Genomic DNA, 20745 nt, shown 5'->3' with positions numbered 1-20745 from the left:
CCAAGAGGAGAAGACTCTGTCAACTAGGACCTGGGACCAACTTTCACCTTCTGGTCTTTTGTAAAAGGGTTACTGATGAAGGAGATAGATTTAAGCTTTGCAGTGTTCCGCCTTGCCCTAATAATTAGATGTCTAATGTACTTCCTGAATTGGCACATTACCCAGAGCTGATTTATCCCTGGGACCATGTCTTCCTTGAGCCAAAAGGAGCTGACTGCATCAGAGCTGAGGCTAGACAGGCTCAATTATCAAAGGAAATATGCTTAAGCATGAATTACATGATGGACCTTAAAGCAAGATGCCCATATCTTACTTTTCATGAATCCAGTGTGCAGTTTTAATTACTCAAACAATGGGGAAACACACTCATTCACTTCAGTGAGAAAAGAGGAAGTTTGGAGTAGAATTTTCTTACATGGTCCAAACATTGACCCTTTGACATGCTCAGTGTATTTATTCATCTTCTCTGTCCTCGAGCATCCTCTCTACTACCTTGTTTTTTTTTAATTTTTAAATTTTTTATTTTTGGCTGCTCCCACAGCATGTGGAAGTTCCCAGGCTAGGGATGGAACCCACATCACAGCAGCAACCCAAGTTGCTTCAGTGACAACACTGGATCCTTAAGTCACTGTGTCACAGGAGAACTCTGCTACTACCTTAATTTAAAGAAATAACTGTGTTGCTAGAGCAGGTCCTTAACGTCCCTGAGCCTTGGGTATCTCTAGGAACTGTTCTGAGACTTGAGAAGAGGATAGAGAATGGCAAATATTTGCAGAGAATGATGAGTTTGTCAGCACTGTTTTTACTTCTTAACTGCTCTGAGTCCCTAGTGAAATGATCAGCAGCCAACCAAGGCCATCAGGATACATTCGTCTGCATGGCTAGTAGGAGAGGCATGGGTTAGCAGCGTAAGAATGGTGTTGGTGAGGGTGGTGGAGGAGATGGGGGTGGAGGCAGTGCTGGTGGTGGCAGTGGTGCTGAAGGGGCTGGAGGTGATTGCAAGGTAGTAGTAATAAAGGGGAAGGTGCTAGTCAAGACGGTAGGTGGCAGAGGTAGTGAAAGGTCAAGGTGGTGGTGGTTGAAGCTCTGGTGGTGGAAGAGGTAGCAAGGTACAGGTGAGGGTGGAGGGGATCATGGTAGACATGTTGGTGGCAGAGGCAGTGATGGTAAAAGTGCTGATGTCAAGAGAATGGAAAACCTTTGTCTGCACAAAAACTTGTGCATGAATGTTTACGGCAGCATCACATGTCATAGCCAAGAAGGGAAAACCCATCCAAATATCCATCCACGGTGAAAGGATAAACAAAACATATTTTCCATACCATGGACATTATTTGGCCATAAAAGGAATGAATCTCTGTTACATGCCACAGCATGGAGGAACCTTGAAAACACTATGCTAAACAGAAGAAGCTAGTCACAAAGGACTTCGTCTTGTCGAATTGTACTTATAGGAAGTGTTCAGAATAGGCAAATCTATAGATAGAACTTCAATGAGTGGTTGCCTATGGCTGAGGTAGTGGAATGGGAATGGCTGCTAATAGGTAGGATGTTTCCTTGGGGGATGTTTAAAAATATTCTAAAATTAGATTGCACAACTCAGTGAATATACTAGGAACTATTGTAGTATATATTTTAAATGGGTGACTTGATATGGCCATAAAGCTATTAAATAAAGTGGGGGCAGCAGTGGTGGTGGTGATTGTGGCGGGCTCAGTTTGGCTGGGGGGATGTTTGAGAGAGGGAAGGAAAAGAAGAATTTATTGACACCTGATATACCTAAGTCAATGTAGGGCCAAGTCTGGGTACCCTAGGATTTTTCCCACGGATTTTTCTTTTTCCTTTGCCTTCTGGAGAACTTCATTTTCCCCACAGCCAACACTGAATTTACCCACAAGCATTTCTGAAATAAATTATAAAAATCAAGCCAAGTTTCGACTGCCATGGGGTTGTGTCTAGAAGGGACACATTTGTTTTTTCCATATGGTGTCTTCAGCATGAAGAACTGTCTTCTTAGGAACAATGGCATGATGGCCAGGCTCTTCTCATGTGAGTGCAAAATCAGACAGGGTCCATGAAGAAATTAAAGCAGACATCTGGGGTCTATAATTTTTAATAATTTTTAAACTAGCTACAAAATGTCAATCACATCACAAACGGACAGAGGAAACAGGAGGAATTTAATATTACATGCTGTAATGATATTTATCGCACAGTTTATCTATAGTTCATTCGTTTATATTATTTTTTAAAGGTTTCTTTATCAGCTACTAAACATCTCAGCAATTTGGTGTGCATAGCTCTAGATTAAGCAACAGAGAATTACTGATAACAAACCACAGGGGAAATGGTGATTAATAAGAGTCAGCCTTACTAAATTTACATCTCCACACTGTTTCATAGCAAGGTTGCTTTCTCCAAAACACAGCCTTCGAAAGCAGCAAACAAACCCTATTTTACATCCATCTGACATAGTTTCAGCCAAACATATATTTTGCTGGAAATGATTAAGTGGTGAGTGTGTCAAACCCAACTTTTTTTAAAATTCTTTTTTTTTAAAAAAAGGATGATCATGGTTAATAAGTCTAAATATTGACAGAAAGAAAGTGACACTACTGCAGTTTTGCTGGTATAACTTAATCTTGACAGTGTCTCAATACTGAGCATGCTTTGTTGTTGTTTTGCTGTTGGTGCATGTGTGTTTTCTCATCAGTATGCTACTGTCATGGAAAGATTTTGTTTAAGTAGGAATCTAAAAATCTATTTAGTTCTCATGCATAAATCACATCACTTTTAGTGCAATGCTTGTTAGGTAATTCCACATTGTCTAATCATGAAATCATAAAGACAGATGATAGCCATGAGGAACCAAAGACAGCAAATTTTGAGAGTTTCAGAGCCTGACACCCAAAGAAAGGACCGTGGCAGTAGCTCTGTGGAATGTCACAGTTTTACAAGAACAATACTGCGTATTGAAAGAATCAACAGCACATTGAGCATTCCTAAATTGTTGTCATTCAGCAAACGCCACTGAGGAGAGGAAAGGAAAAAATGAAACCCAAGACATCTTATGTAGGGAGTTAGAGCCACCAAATGACCACTATATACAGCCTTTGGAAAGAAAGAGACCCAGAAAGAACAAAAGACACATAGTATTGTTGGGCCGATGGACAACACAAGACAACATTCACAATGGGGGCAGATTGATGTGTGCGTGTGTGCAAACCTACTAGATAATACCATGAGAAAAGCATGAAGGTGCTATCTTGCTGGACAGCATTTGCAAGAGAACACAGGTGGGCACACTTAACCACTCCCCAGCATCTTTGTTGCACGTTGGTTGGCCTCATCAATTCTGGTTTTGTTGGAATCAGCCTGGAAAAAGGGGAAAGAAAACAGAACTCAGTTTGCCCATTAATATTCTATTTATCCTTCTGGGTCCAGTTCAAATGCCTCCTATTGGGTGAAGGCTTCTTGAAACTTCTCCATCAGAATTAACCATCTCTTCTTTTTTTGTTGTTTTAAATTTTTTTTTTAGGACCACACTAATGGCATATGGAGGTTCCCAGGCCAGGGGTCGAATCGAAGCTGTAGCCACTGGCCTACACCATAGCCACAGCAACGCCAGATCCGAGCAGAATCTGCGACCTATACCACAGCTCACGGCAACACTGGATCCTTAACTCATTAAGCAAGCCCAGGGATCGAACCCACAAACTCATGGATACTAGTCGGGTTCGTTAACCAGTGAGCCACGAACGGGAACTCCAACCATCCCTTCTTTTGTGTTCCCAGAACCACTGCTTATGGCTGGACTTGGATATGATCACAGAAGCTTGATCTTAGTTCTCAAACTCTTTCCCTATCAGTGTCCTTTGAGACCAGTGATATCATTTATCTTGTTACATTTATCTGATAGCAAAAGATCTTTCTCTTCTGGAATGACTTCAAAAACAGGCATCCACATCTGTTGGATTGAGTCGAATTATCGTCATTGGTACAGTTATTAGCAGTGTCACTTTGGGTAAGTTATTGAAAGTTTCAGAGCCTCAGTTTTCTCATCTGTAAGCTGAGGACCAAAAGAACACTGCTAATGAGCACAGGTGTCTACTACTTTCTACTCACTCGACTTTGACACCATCGAGATTGACATCAACTATAAGGCATATACTGTTATTAGCTCCTTTTTCCAAGTGAGGAAACTAAGCAGAGAGAATGTAGGCAATTTGCCTAATGTCTCAGTACTAATAAATGGGGAAACCAGAGTCAGAAAGCAAGCAGCCTACAGTCAGAATCCACACTGGTTATCACTATGTTAGTCATTTTCCTACTTAGGTTTGCTATGAAGATGAAATGAGTTTATATATGCAATGGTGCTTAGAATAATGTTTCCCAAAAATTAAGTGCTCAATATATCTTATCTTGCAATTAATGTTATTGAGTGAAAACATGGCTTGATTTGGGGATGTTTAATAATTTTTTAGCCCCCTTTCTGAGGACTTTTACTCCTATGGATTTGATAACTGGCTTGTGTTTGCAGAGGCACATTTACTATTATTCTGTCCCTTGACTGACTGACTGCCCTGACTGCTTGAGCTACCTTTTGTTCTGCATGTACCATGACACTCAGGGCTACTAGCTGGATATAGCTTTAAACTTCAGAAAATGAACGATTCCAAACATCACTGAGAAACAGCTGAGTCAGCAAGTAGAAGGGAAAACAAATCTTGTTTAGGCTGTTGTTTTGTTCTGTTGTGGTTGGTAATGTTGTCTGTCCCTCTCCAGCCTGGGAAGAGGGTAAGGAAACTGAGAGGCAGTGTAAGGAAAGTGAACTGTTTTTATATCAACCAGAACTTATTCAATGATTATTGAGTTTTCATCTACTACTGTGATTCCTAATCTCCACCAAGCTGTTTCGTCTTTATTCCATTTGATTGTGAATTCCTAGGACCCTCTCACACTCAGTATTCAAGTAGAAATTTGCCAAATTAAAATAAAAATATTTCTGGGTTATTCATTATCTGGCAATGGCTCCCTACCATCTGATTAGATAATCAAGAGTTGATTTTCAAAACAGGTAAGACAGAACACTTATTTTCTGAGACTGTGTTGATCTATAGATTCCTGTTCTTGACCTTTAGGTTCGTAATTTATTATTTTATTTTATTTTACTTTATTTTATTTTATTTTTTTTTAAGGTCGCACCCAAGTCATATGGAAGTTCCCAGACCAGGGGTTGAATTAGAGCTACAGCTGCCAGCCTACACCACAGAAATAGCAATACGTGATCCAAGCCACATCTATGACCTACACCACAGCTCACAGCAACATCAGATCCTTAACCCACTGAGCAAGGCCAGGGATTGAACCCACGACCTCATGATAACCAGTCGGATTCGTTTCCACTGGGCCACAGTGGGAACTCCCTAGGTTCCTAATTTAGAAAATGAGTATTCTCTCCAATTTGACTTGGCCCTTAAATATTCCCTCTTCAGCTATAAATACTATCAGAAATAATGACACCTTGGTGCAAAGGCAAATTTTACAGGCTCAGAGCTCTGTGAAATGTTCCTGAAGATCAGATTATGCTGACTATCTTTCCAGACTTAACTTTGAGAAGTGCTCAAATGAGACAGGTCATCCATGTAAAAATGGGTAACATTCTGGGAGTTCCTGTCATGGCTCAGCGGAAGCAAATCCAACTAGGAACTATGAGGTTGTGGGTTAGATCCCTGGCCTCGCTCAGTGCATTAAGGATCCAGCATTGCTGTGAGCTGTGGTGTGGGTCGCAGATGAGGCTTGGATCCCAAGTTGCTGTGGCTGTGGTGTAGGCTTGCTGCTGCAGCTCCATTAGACCCCTAGCCTGGGAACCTCCATATGCTGTGGGTGGGGGCCCAGAAAAAAGACAAGAAAACAAACAAACAAACAAACAAAAAATGGATGACATTTCTGGAGGCAAACATTCTAGGATTTCTTGCAACAAGAATTCACAGGAAGAGTTCCCACTGTGGCTCAGTGGATTAAGAACTGGACATAATCCTGCTGTGTCGCACTGGGAACTATGTCTAGTCACTTATGATGGAGCATGAATGAGTACATGTATGTGTAACTGGGTCACCATGCTGTACAGTAGAAAAAAAATTGTATTGGGGAAATAACTATTAAAAAATAACAAGAATATTCTATAGTCAAAAAAACAAAATAAAGGCCATTCTATCTTTAAAAAAAAAAAGTGGAAAGGCAAATATTATGACAGATATGTAAAATGCAGTTCATAACAGAGATGGAAGGCTGGAATACTTCTGAGCTATAAAAATTATTGCTATTTTATGACATTTAAAAAATATACATATATTTTACAAAAAAAAAAGAGAACCGGACATAGTGTCTATGAGGACGCAGGTTCAATCCCTGGCCTCATTCAGTGGGTCAAGGATCTAGCACTGCTGCAAGCTGCAGCGTACATTACAGATGCACCTTGGAACTTGTGTGGCTGTGGCTATGGTATAGGTCACAGCTGCAGCTCATAGTTGATGCCTAGCCTAGAAAATTCCATATGCCTCAGATGTGGCTTTAAAAAAAAAAAAGAATGCACTGGAGAGTCTTCTCATGATGGTACCAGAGGATATTTTGAAGCAAGGAGAGCATCAGCTTACTCTTTGGGTATTCTTAAAGGACCTGGGAGGAGCCGTTTTCAATAAGTGTCTGTGATGGCCACCAAAATCATTTTTGAAGCATACCAATATTCCAGACATACAATATCTGACACAAAAGGCACCATATCTTTATGATATTATATAATAGAAGTGCTTTTAGAAAAAAAATTCTGAGATAATTTTTTGTGAGATAATCTTTTTTTAGATGTCTTCCCAGTATTTGGAGAACACGTCTGTGTTTATTCTATTTATATGCTTTAGGACTTTATTTATGCAATCCATCTCATTCCAGTTTTCATATTTCTATTTAGAAACTCCTAAACTCGCTGGTATGCTCAAAATATGTTACACAATTTGCCCTTCTGAGAAAACCAGGATGCCCTCCAACAAACAAGTCAGTAAGAGAGGTAGACGGAGCTGTTTAGCCCACCCTTCTGAACACTCTGGAAATCTCAACTTCAGACCATGGCAGGTAGCTTTTAGGGCACAGCACAGACTTCCAGAAATGAATACACTTCTTCATATTGGCATCCTGCTCTGATCGCAGATTTGAACTGTTCTCTAACATCTTTCAGATGAGAACCCATGTTGTGAAGCCTGGAAAGCCCTACTGGAAGTCAAGGTCTCAGTTTTCAAATGCCGTATTTCCTTGTTGATGGGAGAATTTGAGGAGTGCTAAAAGCTTCAGCATTTAACGTATTTCATCGTATACATGTGCATGGCATCTTCCACTGACAACTTTATTTATTTTTTTCACTGACAACTTTAAATCCAAGTTTGAACATCACTCTGTTGTTTCCTTAGCAACAGTTCCCATGAAGATCTGATATAAACTCGCCCTAATTTTAGTAGTTTTTTGAAAGAATCATACCATTTTAACCTTAGAAAATTATATATAAAAATACTTTAAATCAGAAAGCAAGGTTTTTTGTTTTTCTTTTTAGGGCCACAACTGTGGCATACGGAAATTCCCAGGCTAGAGGTCGAATTGGAGCTACAGCTGTCGGCCTACGCCACAGCCACAGCAGTGCCGGATTGGAGCCGTGTCTGCGACACATTACGGCAACACCAGATCCTTAACCCACTGAGTGGGGCCAGGAATCGAACCTGCATATTCATAGATACTAGTCAGGTTGGATTCCACTGAGCCCAGCTGGAACTCCAGAAAGCAAGGTGTTTAAATAGACAAAGTAACTTCTTGACAGTCCATGGGAATGTATGGAAAATTGCATTGTTTTGGACTCCCAAAACTTGACTGTTAATTGAAGGGATGAGAAAGGATTGTGACTGACAGAGTTGGGTGAAGCTATTTTTGTGGTCATGAGAGAAGTACCAGAAGATTCTCTTCAGTCCTACAATGTGATTTTAACCTTAGATATGCAGGAAGCCTTTGCACTTCCTATTAACAGTAGAAAGAACTTGTACAAGAAGGTAGAAGTCTACCAATGACTGTGTAACTCCTGTAACCTGTTTCATTTGGGGCAATGTTGAGTTGAAATGGACTTTATCTAACTCATATCTAGATTGTCATTTTGATGAGGGGAAAAAAACCCCACTAGTTATTTGAAGGTAACTAGACCCCTTCCCCACTTAAGCAACTCAACATTCAAAGATGACATAAAGGCTCTTTCCTATTCACTTGCCTGACTTTTTGAAAGCTTATAAAACTTAGAGCTGCGTCTGTCTTTGCCTGTGCAGTAAATCAGCCCCAGAATGAAAGGTTTTCCTTAAAGAAGAGAACTGGAAATGCAAAGTGGCAGAATTAAGATGTCACTTGCCTTTCCAGGAAGACTTACGCTTGCTTAAAGCCCAGCTCTATCAGTAAAGGTTTGACCCCTCTTTCTTAGCAGAACTTCTCTTTCTGGGACTCTAATTGAGTCTGAGATACATTATCTTCCTACATCTGTGAGTAAATTGGGCCCATTGATAGAAAATAACTACTTTTCTTTTTTTTTTTTGAAATCATTTTCCTGTTGGAAGGTAAGCTGGCAATTACCTCTTAGTTCATTTTTCTGGACCATAATGCATTAGGTCCATTTGTGTTGGCTCTAGTGCTTTTTGAGACTCTCAATATTGTTCTAAAATCTATTGATTTGCACAGCTTTCAAAGCTTTAGCATTTCAAAGGCTCTTAACAATGATAAGTATGTCAGGTCTTGTGAAAGTAAGCAGAGGACAAATATTTGTCAACCAACACTGACATCTGACATTATTATGCAGTTCAATACTGAGTAGGCAAAGTATCATGCAATCAAATAGTTTTTAATATAATGTATATAGAACACAATAGGGCAAATCATTCCTTTTATGTCTATTCATGCCTTTCTCAAGTCAGCAGAGAATGCTTAGGTACCAAGAAATTGAGTATTTAGCTTTGTGATTCAAGAGATCTCAAAAAACACCCTTCTTCCCCTACCAAAGTGGAGTAAATTGTTGAAAAGAAACTCAGGGTTTCAGACTCAAAACATCAGCACCTTCCAAGGAATAATCTCACACAATATATGATTAGCTGAGTAGAATTGATTATAGATGCACAACTGCCTTTAAACTTACAATGTGTGTATTTCTCCCTTGTTAACATTTGGACATTTTAAGAGATTACAAGCAATATTTAGGACTCTACTGATTGGTGAGGGGGTGGAATACAAAGATACAGAAGCTGTATCAGATGCATATAGTGTAGAATATCAGGGTTTGGTGCCCATATCTTTTTACCAAAGCTTTTCAGCGTTTCCTTCTGGGCCCTCCTAATCTCAAGACCCCGAACCCACCCTTTTCCATTATATTGTCCCCACTCTTCCTTAATGCCTCTTATTGACACGAGGGGCTCAATCTTAGATTGACATCTGGTGTCCTCCTGTGAACTCAACTTCCTCAGGTTATGTTTCCACTTTGAGATCTGGACATGTGCACCACTGACCTAGAAATGGAATCTGGGCCTTTTTGAACTATCATTAAAGCTTTGGCACTTCCATTTCCTGACTCTATTCCTACATCATCTCCATTTGACAAGCTCCTAACCATCCTTAGAGACTCAATACAAATTCGACTTTTTTGGGGGAGATTTCCCCATCTACTGAACCCTGAAGTCTTTCCTCATCTAACCTCATTTAGCACTGGATGTGTGGCTTTCTTGGCAAATTATATTTTCATCTGGAAATTCACTGTTCTAAGTTTCTTGGCTGTAAGGATGCTGTTTCTCTCATCCTAATATGCCCAGCAGTTGCCTAAAATAAAGATGCCCTTGGAGGACTATCTGCTAGATTAAATTCTACCCTGGTATTTACTTCTGTGCTGCTGGATTTTTGTCTTGGAAAATTAGACAATTTTTGGATTATCTTTCAGTGCCTAAACCTAAAGTCATGGCGTGAGGGTCTTGTGATGCCCTTCACCCTTCCTCAGTGGTTATTTCAGAGGAAGTGATGAGCAAAGGAAACATACTGACAGCCATGCACCCACCTTCTCCATGATCCTGTCGATCTGGCGGTTCTGTGTATCGATCTCATTGCCCATATCCAGGGCCATGTGACGGAGGTTTCCAATGATGCCGCTCACCTGCTCCAGGTTTTCATCCATTTCATTTTCTCGGGCATCATTTGTTACCCTGGGTATCAAAGAGCAGTTTTTAGAAGATAAAAGAAACTCAAATACCAAGGAGTCAAAGATGAGGGTAAATCTATAGACCTCTAGGTATCAACCCTATACTTTCTGAATCTCCGTTCAACACAGGAACACATTTTAGCTTTTGTACATTACAAGGTACTTTTAAAAATTGCATATTGATAAATTTCTACTTTTATTTTTTATTTTTATTTTTTTTGCTTCTTAGGGCTGCACCCACAGCCTATGGAGGTTCCCAGGCCAGGGGTCGAATCAGAGCTGCAGCTGCTGGCCTACACACAGCCACAGCAACGCAGGATCTGAGCCACATCTTCGACCTACACCACAGACCATGGCAACGCTGGATCCTTAACTCATTGAGTGAGGCCAGGGATTGAACCTGCGTCCTCATGGATCCTAGTCGGGTTCGTTAACCACTGAGCCACAAAGGAAACTCCTAAATTTCTACTTTTAAAGAAGGCATATTAAATAGATTAATTTACCTACTTTTCTAACTTCCACCAACACATCATCATTTCCTCCCTTCATATGTTTATCCCAATTTTCATTTTTTTTTTTTTAAGGGTAAAATCATTTTAGCTGGGAGGATTCTGGGTCAGAGAATGAAGATGGAACTAGTTAGAAACTGTATTTTTCTTTCTGAGATGTCAATCAAAATCTACAAGGGTCAAATTTAGAATGAAAGAGAAAGCTATTGAACTAAGTCACAGAATTTCTCCACCCATCTCCTTCTCCATTTGGGACCAATATCAAAGGGAAGAGGAATGTGAATTATAGTCTGCCCCTTAATCCTTTTTGCTCCCAAGAACTCCAAAGGGAGCTTTTTGTCAAGGTGGTTTTATTTGCTCAGATTTCAATGCTATGGGATTTTTGGTGGCACTGTGAATGGATGATCTCAAAGAAGAAGACTGGGACAGAAAATTACTGTTTCAGTTTAAGTGGGGAGGAAGGACTTGGCTCTCATTTTTTTCATAGTCCAGCTTGAAAGTTAAGAAGTAACTCTTTTTAGGAGTTCCCATCGTGTCGAAGTGGAAAAAATCCGGCTAGGAACCACGAGTTTTCGGGTTCCTTGCTCAGTAGGTTAAGGATCTGGTGTTGCCGTGAGCTGTGGTGTAGGTCATAGACATGGCTTGGATTCTGCATTGCTGTGCCTGTGCCATAGGTCAGCAGCTGTAGCTCCAATTGGCCCCCTAGCCTGGGAACCTCCATATGCCATGGGTGCGGCCCTAAAAAGCAAAAACAACAACAACAACAAAAAACCCTACCAAAAAACATTTTTCTACCACAGATGCTGATGGGCTAAAATATGTTTGGAAGGGTTAACATCCTTCCCCCATGGTAAATCCCAATGCAGATTGTTTCTCTAAGGTTTTAAAACCATTTAAATCCAGATAAAATTAAAAGGGAACTTTCTAGATCTCTTATGTAGAAAAAAAGAAGCTTATTTAAATGATCATCAGCAGCTGAGACATACTTCTAATTCCATGGTCCTCAGCCCTCTTTGCATTTCAGAATTACCTGAGCAGCTTTAAAACTACTGATATCCATGTCTCATTTCTAGAGATTCTGATTCACTGGGTTTGGATTAAGCCCAGGCACTGATACTTTTAAAAAATTGCACAGTTATTCTAATATGCAGTTAGGTTTGAGGACCCCTGGTCTAGTTTCCCTGGGAGCAGACAGAAACATGAATAGAATTGTCATCTGTGAAGTTCTGGGTAGACATCTGGACATTTATACATAAAGAGCAGTGACTCATCTTTTGAATCTGGGTATATAGATGGTTGATCAAACAGCTACCCTAGTTACTGCTGAGTCCTAGGGTAGTAACCTGCAAAAAAGAATAACTTTTCCCTTTTTTTTTTTTTGGCAACAGGACTATTTGTTATTATTATTATTTTCTGATCTCTTGGGAGCTGAGTTTTAAATCAGCAGATGTGTGATTTGAGATTTTTAAATAGAGGTTAAATTAGCTTTTGTTTCCAGATCTCATAGGACCTGCTTAAGAAGTCAGGTCTCCTCATTATTCTCTGTGTGTACCCCTTGATCTGTTCTCTGGCTCAGAGGCTGACCTCTCTACAACCCTATCACCCAGGTTCTCTTATTTTGACTTTCTGTGGCCTCTGGCCAATGGCCATTGAGGGACCGGAGGGCAAGAGGCTGAGGGGTTGGGGCACTTATTTCCCTTTCTTGTTTCCTGCTGGGTCTACAGTTGCTGAATCTCAACATATAGCCCCTGCCCACAGATGTAATTCCTCTTGGCTTCTGGTGATAGATTGCTCCTGGCCAGTTAGGACCCTTCCTGGCTATTGCTAGTTCCTAAGTGCTTCACCGTTCCTTGTTATTGACACTGCCCACACCTCTGTAAACAATCTCTTTAGTAACTTCTGTCCAACTGAACTCATGAAATGAGACACCTCCTTACTACTGCGCTGGTGTTGGATGTGGTCATGTGACTTGGTTTGTCTCACGAAACGTGGGCAAAGGTTTGATAAATCCTGTGCATCAGAGTCTACTGCTGAGGTTGTTGCCCCCACCATGCAAGAAACCTGGGCTTTACTGTTGGAGAGGCCACGGAGAGGAAAAGAGAGGCCCTCAGTGACAGCCCCAGCCGACCACCAGATAAACAATAAGGCCATCTTGGATCATCCTACACCCAGTTATATATAATGAGTGAGCCCAGGAGAGGCTCTCGGAAGAACTGCTCAGCCAACGAAAAGATTCAGAGAGTTCTCTGCGGCACAGTGGGTTAAGGATCTGGTGTTGTAACTGCAGCAGCTTGAGTTACTGCTGTGGCTCAACTTCAGTCTCTGGCTCGGGAACTTCCACATGCCTTGGGTGTGGCAAAAAAAAAAAAATTCGGAAGTAATAAAAGTGAGAGTTCCCGCCATGGCTCAGCAGAAGTGAATCTGACTAGAAACCATGAGGTAGTGGGTTCAATCCCTGGCCTCGATCACTGGGTTGGGGATCCAGCGTTGCCATGAGCTGTGGTATAGGTCGAAGATGTGGTTCAGATCTGACGTTTCTGTGCCTGTCGTGTAGGCAGGCGGCTACACCTCCAGTTCAACCCCTAGGCTGGGAACCTCCGTATGCCACAGGTGGGGCCCTAAAAAGCAAAAAAAAAAAAAAAGTAATAAAATGATTGTTTTAAGAACCACTCAGTTTGAGGTGGTTTGTCCCTAAAAAGTAGATAACTGACCTCATACCAGTCAGAATGGCCATCATCAAAAAGTCTACAAACAATAAATGCTGAAGAGGGTGTGGAGAAAAGGGAACACTCCTACCCTGTTGGTGGGCATATAAGTTGGTACCACCATTATGGATAACAGTATGGAGGATCCTTAAAGTAAATATAGAATTACTAGAGTTCCTGCTGTGGCTCAGCAGTAACAAACCCAATAAGGACTTGGGTTCAATCCTTAGCCTCACTCAGTGGGTTAAGGATCTGACATGAGTTGTGGTGTAGGCCACAGACACAGCTCCAATCTTGCATTGCTGTGGCTGTGGTGTAGGTGGGAAGCTGTAGCTCCAACCAGACCACTAGTCTGGGAACTTCCATATGCTGCATGTGTGGTCCCAAAAAGCAAAAAAATAAAAATAAAAATAAATAAATAAAAAATAAATATAGAACTACCATGTGATCCAGCAATCTCACTCCTGGACATATATTTGGAGAATACCATATTTCAAAAATATACATGCACTCCAATGTTCATGGCAGTACTATTTATAATAGCCAAGACATGGAAGCAACCTAAGTGTCCATCAACAAAGAATTAGATAAAGAAGATGTAGTACATATGTACAATGGAATATTACTCAGCCAAAAAAAAGAATGAAAGAATGCCATTTGCATCCCCATGGATGGACCTAGAGATGATCATACTAAGTGAAGCAAGTGAGACAAAGAAAGAGAAATATCACATGAGATCATTAATACATGGTATCTAATAAAAACAGTACAAAAGAACGTATTCATAAAACAGAAACAGACCCAAAGATTTCAAAACCAAACTTATGGTTACCAAAAGGGAAATGCTATGGGGAGGGATGAACTGGGAGGTTGGGAGTGGCATGTACACACTATTATTTATAAAATTGGTAAGTAACAAAGACCTACTGTATAGCACAAGGGAATGTACCCAATACTCTGTAATTACCTATATGGGAAAAGAACCTGAAAAAGAATGGATATATGTATACGTAGAACTGATTCACTTTACTGTATAACTGAAGGTAACATAACACCACAAGTCAACTATACTCCATTAAAATTTTGAAAAATCAGGTAATTGTTATAATGCTGGCTGCACTAGGCTCACCTGCGGATGAAGCCACCACTGATGGCCATCTGCTCCCGTTCGTCCACCACACGAGCAGGCTGGCTGGCCACAACTCCATCCTGATTATTGCCCCAGGCTTTTTTGTAAGCATCACTTGATTTAAGCCTATGCAAAAAAGAGGGTGAGTGACCAGCAAAGGGGGTGGAGCATCAAGCTCACAACAATGGTTCCCTCTTCAAGCTAAGAATCGAACCAAGCAAATGAGTTTTAATTTGAGGCATCAGAGAATACCGATATATCATAATCCGGACCCAAACAGTTGGCCACCACCATGCCTCAGCTACTCAGGATTTTCATTTCCAATCAAGTCAACTGCAATTGTCAAGATGGCAAACTTTGCCCATAGGTTGTTCTTTGTTTTGGTTTGTTTTTGTTGGATTTAAGACAAGATTTAAGGTAGCTGGAGGACATTCAGTTCTATTTCAATGACAAGGTTCTATTTTGAGACACAAAACACACAGAAGAAACATACTGGCAGACAGACACAAAACAAGACTGCCAAGTAGAGTGTGTACATCACACCACAGCAACGCACTGGCATCAAAAAAAACATACTGGACCAAGTTTTTACACACCATCATGCAAAGATTCCCTGTTTTAATTTTTTTTCCCTCAAGGCATTTGTGGAACCAAGCATTCCCACTCTGCATGGAGCACATAAAGGACTGGTGGTTGGCCAAGGGTGATGGTCTTTGAGTTGCCTCTAGAGTGATTTGAATTAGATAATATATCGGTACTTCCAAACAGTCACCATACATCCAGAGTCGATGTACAAACCTTTGTCCACAGAGACAAAAAGTAAAAGAGGCGTAGTGAAATGAATGCAGGAAAATAGAAGAGAGAACAAGCCATCTAGCACCAAAAAAAGGGAAATCCCTCTACATCTTCTTCATGCACCAGCTACAGGCATGAGTAGAAAGTGAAGCATTCTCATTTAAGCCAAACTACTCCAGAAGTTGATCATTCTCAAAAAGGCACTAGCAGGACAGTAATAGCCTTCATGAAGATTTGAAACGCAGGTTCAATAGCTTCTTTGTTGGGCAGCGGGGCAGGCTGGGAGTGGTTACAAACTCCTACTTAAACTATGCTGGGGTCAGGTAGGGGAAGAGTAGTCTGGAAAGGGTGTGGTCTCCGTGGGCCATATTTCACTGAGCTGCCTTGGAGAGAGACTTAAAATCCAGGCATACCTGTTGTGCCCAATAGAAACATGTGCAGCATATTTTGGTGGGTGTGTTGTAATTGTGCCATCAAAGATGTTTTTAGGTTCTTTGCATAGTAGAAACCACACGCTTTTTAGTCCAAGAACAGAACTTTCTTTGGTCCCATTTTCACATTTTCTATGATAAGGCACCAGAATTTAGCTTCTTTCTTTCTTTTTTCTTTTACTGGAGGACCATAGCCATCTATTAAAACTGGCTCTACCACTAATATTTGCAGACTGGGGACCAAGCAACCCTGGAGACAAATTGGAAAACTGTCCAAATGAAATTTCAGCGACTCCCATAATCTGATGTATCATGAATGCCACAACCCCTGCAGCAGTCCAAATTCGCTGCTAAGAGCCAGGAGCCCACTTAGTGGGACAAAATCCAAAAACGAATTTAATAGAGTTTAAAGTCTGGTTCCCCCTTCCTCCAAATCCCCATCCCCTCCCTCCTCATATTAGAAGAAGTTACCTGGACCTTGTGATGCTTTCTGCTATGTAAAATGTCTGGTATACCATCTTTGGCAGAGTCAAGGGGGTTGGGGAGGTTTGCGTTTCTGAACGAAGGCGAATCACTGCACCCACAATGCTGCACATAGACTCACATAAGTGCTGGACATCTACCATAGTCCTTCGAAACATGCCGAGACAGGGCGAAGCCCTCAGAGAGTCCAGGGCACCACCAGCCACTGCGTTGTGACACATGGTTTTTAAAGCATTATTTACACACAATAGGGAACATTTCAGTCAAGCTTTGAAGCTCAGTTAGGGTCTCTTGTGCAATAAGGAATTAGTGCCAACTAGTATGTGGAATTTGTAGGGGCCGTCATTTCATCTTTATATTGGAATCCATCCCGGGGAGTGAGGGGGCCTGCCTCCACCCTTTCTCCACACACAGTTGATGGGTGGGGAAAAAGTATCTGTTGGAATTCATCACAGAACAGGTAGATATCTCATCTGGGGGCAAGTGGCCACTGAAAAGGATATACAGTTAAATCTTGACTAACTGGAATGCTTAGCAATAGCATGTTGGTGAATTATAGGGCTTTCTTAATTAACAAGGGGGCGTGGAGGAAAATTTTGTTTCAGGGGTAATTGTTAAATATCTGTTAGATTGTTGAGCCACGTTCTGGCCTTAGAGTCTTAGGGTAGTGAACACGATTAAATCATTCCTTGGTTATGGTTTCTCTTGATGTGTCTGATGGCCTTTTCTCTGCAAACCAGCTCTTATTATTTGATCCTCTGAGATGCTGAAGTTTTAGGATGGAGACTGAATGAGAGAATGCAAACTGCTTAGAATGGCCTTAAAGAGAAACCATTTTAAATCCCTGATGGGATATATTTTCCCTTTGTTCATTTGTCTTTTTTTGCTAAAAATGGAAGGGAGCAAAATTCAAATACACCCGAGGGTTCCAGTTAGCTAGATTCCAGTTAATCAGGTTTACTGTAGATCGTTCTTAAAATAAAAAAAAAAAAAAAAAAAAGCTTTACATTTATTTGTAAATTGAGCCCCTCCCCCTCCTAAACAGGAAGTGGGATATTTTAAATCAGCCTCAAAGTTTAAAGGATGTGAATGGTCATATAATCAGCTAGAAATGACAACAATTTCTATTCTAAAAGCTAGGATCAGGAGAGCTTTTAGGAAAAAAGCTTCTGTTCAAAGGGAAGTGGGAGGGGTGAGGGAGATGGGGTAACCGGTTTAATTTTTCAAATGCATGTTGGACACTCCACTCATGCATTTTTTTTTTTTTTCCACTGCTAGTCCAATGAGACTACCTTCCAGAACCCTTATTTTCAGGTTCCTTCTGTTGCAAACCTTTATAACCACATGTCACATTTCTGCTACATTCCAAAAAAAGCGTTGCAGAACCTTGAGAACAGTTGAATGTTTTGTGATGTCGTGCATGCAAAATCTACACATTTCAACATTTCAGCCAGTGTACGGGGAGATCTTCCAAGAGGAAGAATTGGAGAGGGATGGGTCCAATTTGTCTAAGGCTTGAGCACTTCTCACTGAAGAACTCATTGCCTCTGCATTGGTGTGGCTTTGGCATCCCTAGTCTAACCGCTGACCAGATTTGGCAACTGGTGGGCAGCTGAAAGGGTGAATCTGTCTCATACTTTCTAACTGATGGAATGCTTGTTTGGGCCAAATTACCTGTCACTTTGGCTTCTGAAAAATCAAACCTTGATGTAAGTGTTTCTCATCTTCCAAACTTACCCCCAACCCCCATCTTTTCTACATCTGCAATTTTGGCTTTGGGGATTTAGAAAACATAAAATTCCCTGGGTGCCTTTTTCTTGAGGTTAGTCTCTGTCTCGAGGTACACTTTCTGGAAAATGTTGAAACGTTTCATCAATAAAGTTGCTGACAGTGAAGCTTTCACTGTAGTATGCCTGATTTTTAATGCATCAACAGTAACTCCTGCTAATATCATCTATGCTATGAGATGAATGCATCGGAGACAGTATTGATCTGTTCTGCATGCCACATACTCATCCTGCCTTGCGCCCGGCAGGAATGAGCTTGTCAAGGCTTGGAGATGGGCCTTGGGAAACCAAAGCTTCAGGCAGGCAGGCAGCACCTACTTGTTACAGGGACACACACAAAGCCCGCAGAATTTTCCTAGATCCGTCAAATTCTTTTCTGCTTCTTTCATGTCCTTATTGATTTGGTCCATCCCTTCCTCAATGCGTTCCAGTTGTTCTGATTAAACATAAGTATTTTATCCCCACAGAATGAAGCAGATGGAAAAGGACAAAGAAAAAAAAGACAAAACTTCAGACATTCACTTTGACATTAAAAAAGAAAAAAATAAATCAAAAAGAAAGAAAGAAAACTGGACGCCACAGATTAGAGCTGGTACCCAGTACCTACTTGTTACAAGGACATATGAAAAGGCCACAGCATTTCCCTAAATCTTTTAAATTTTTCTCAGCCTCCTTCATGTCTTGGTTGATATGGTTCATGCCTTCTTCGACACGATCGAGTTGTTCTGGTTAGGACAAAGGGATGACAGTGTGGAATGAATTTTTTTTGGGTTTCCAACAGAACATGAGAAATGACTACGGAAACAGAATTTGAAAGAGAAAGGAGAGCTATTGCAATGCATTGTCCAAGGGGATGCATTGCTGTAGACGGCTGTTGCTGCCCTAAGCAGGCAAGAGTGGAAGGAAATGAACAAAAATGATGCTCCAGTAGTTTATAGTTCAGACATGATGGGATGGGGTAGGTAGGCCTGGTTGATTCTGAGTGTCAGGGAAAAACAGCACCGCATGTTCGCTTACTCAGAGATCAGTGAAATCCAAGAGAAAGAAAACAGGGTATTAGTTTTTATTTTAGGCATCCAGATTTAATGCTACTAGAGAAAGTGTCTCCTTCAACTTTAAAAGGGCTCTATTTTTTGCTTTTTAAGCATCCTCAACCAGCTAAGGGTAGAAAATAGAATCCACCTCCTTTGGGGAAAAAAACAACTATAGTTAATTAGCAATGGCTACCAGATCTTTTTTTCCTCTCTCAGTTGCTATCTAGCCAAAGGCAGGCCATGGGCAATTCTTGATTTTGAGTACTTAATTCACAGAAGCCCTAAAAGTGACATCAGCACAGCCACATTACAAGTACTGGAAGGAACATTTAAATTCCTTTCATCCGCTGACTTACTTGCTATGAAAGCTTTGGAAGGCATTTCACTCTCTGCCCTGATTTCCCATTCTCCACAGTAGGGGGACATGCTAGACCCCAACCCCAGGCAGACAGCAGGAGAAATGAATGCCGGGGTCTGAAGGAAGGCGATAATTTGGAACATAAACCAGTATCAAGTCACTGCTGCTAGGACAGCTCACCTTAGTGTACCTAAGACATAGATCGATAGCCATAAACATGAATTATACTTCTAGGTTGCTGGGGTAACATATACCAATGTGATTAATCTTCCAAAAGTTGTGCCATCAAATTGAGTAAATTATGAGTTCCATGAAGGGATTTGTAAAACAGCCTTTAAGACCATTAAAGCAGCAATGGGTGTCTTGGCTGTCTATTTACAAAACCTAATTAAATTTCTATTCCTCTTTTCATCTATATTTTTATGCATGCATGCCTATGCTTCTGGGAAGAAAGGCATGATTGGAATAAAACTGGTAAATACATTTCCAGTCTACAGGCATAAATAATCACATAAAAACAATTTCACATTAAATCATATGGCGTAAATGGTTATTCCAAAAAACGAAGATAGGTTCCCTAGTGACCTAAACTAGAGAAAATGTTCATTTGGAAAATAAGAGCCTATTGTGTTCTTTTTGTAGGTTTGAAGAACAGAATTCAGCTCATTAGGAATCCACTATCTCAGCTCTGCTTTTCAAATGACTGGAGAAAACAAAATGTTTATCCAGCATTGGATAGCTAGAGAAAATAACATTCTGGTGCTGGCAAATCTTTGGTGAATAAATATAAGTACGGTAATATCTTTAAGAAAATTCTCTCTCTCTCTCTTTTTTTTTTTTTTAAGGACAGCACCTGTGGCATATGGAAATTCCCAGGCTAGAGGCTGAATCAGAGCTGCAGCTGCCAGCCTACACCACAGCCACAGAAACACTGGATCCGAGCTGCATCTTCAACCTACACCACAGGTTGTGGCAAGGCTGGATCTTTATCCCATTGAGCGAGGCCAGGGGTCGAACCTACATCCTCATGGATACTAGTTGGGTTCTTAACCTCCTGAGCCAAAATGGGAACACCGAGAAAATTCTTAAAGGGGTTAAAAAAAATACATGGCAATTCTTTGCATTCCAGAGAATTTTGTGCTTTTCTGAAGACTTCATTCCAATTTCCTTTAAGGAATGTAGAAAATTAGTCTATAGATCAAATTAACTGTCATATGAGGAGATTGGTTGGGGGAAAGGAGCTCAACATCTTCAAAACA

At 40.8% G+C, this 20745-nt stretch overlaps 1 protein-coding gene across 2 annotated transcripts in view; it reads right to left on the bottom strand.

The window, feature by feature from the left end:
- Nucleotides 1–2097: 2097 nt before the first annotated feature.
- SNAP25 (synaptosome associated protein 25) overlaps nucleotides 2098–20745 on the bottom strand; it is an 86061-nt gene continuing 67413 nt past the window's right edge. Inside the window, exons 5-8 of one of the 2 annotated variants that reach the window (XM_021078361.2) lie at nucleotides 18702–18819; nucleotides 14599–14724; nucleotides 10115–10259; nucleotides 2098–3375 (exon numbers count right to left, since the gene is read on the bottom strand). In XM_021078361.2, the coding sequence (XP_020934020.1) occupies nucleotides 3307–3375; nucleotides 10115–10259; nucleotides 14599–14724; nucleotides 18702–18819 (458 nt within the window). In that variant the 3' untranslated portion in view covers nucleotides 2098–3306. Of the gene's footprint in view, nucleotides 3376–10114; nucleotides 10260–14598; nucleotides 14725–18412; nucleotides 18531–18701; nucleotides 18820–20745 lie in introns of both variants that reach the window. The other variant, XM_021078359.2, reaches the window with a different exon arrangement.

This window comes from Sus scrofa, chromosome 17 (genome assembly GCF_054392235.1).
Source record: "Sus scrofa isolate SSC_HxYL_T2T_F1_AM1 chromosome 17, Sscrofa_HxYL_maternal_Yorkshire_Landrace_v2.0, whole genome shotgun sequence".
Lineage (NCBI taxonomy): Eukaryota > Metazoa > Chordata > Mammalia > Artiodactyla > Suidae > Sus > Sus scrofa.
The sequence above is the reverse complement of the archived record's forward strand: the minus strand, read 5'-3'. Positions and strand labels throughout refer to the sequence as shown.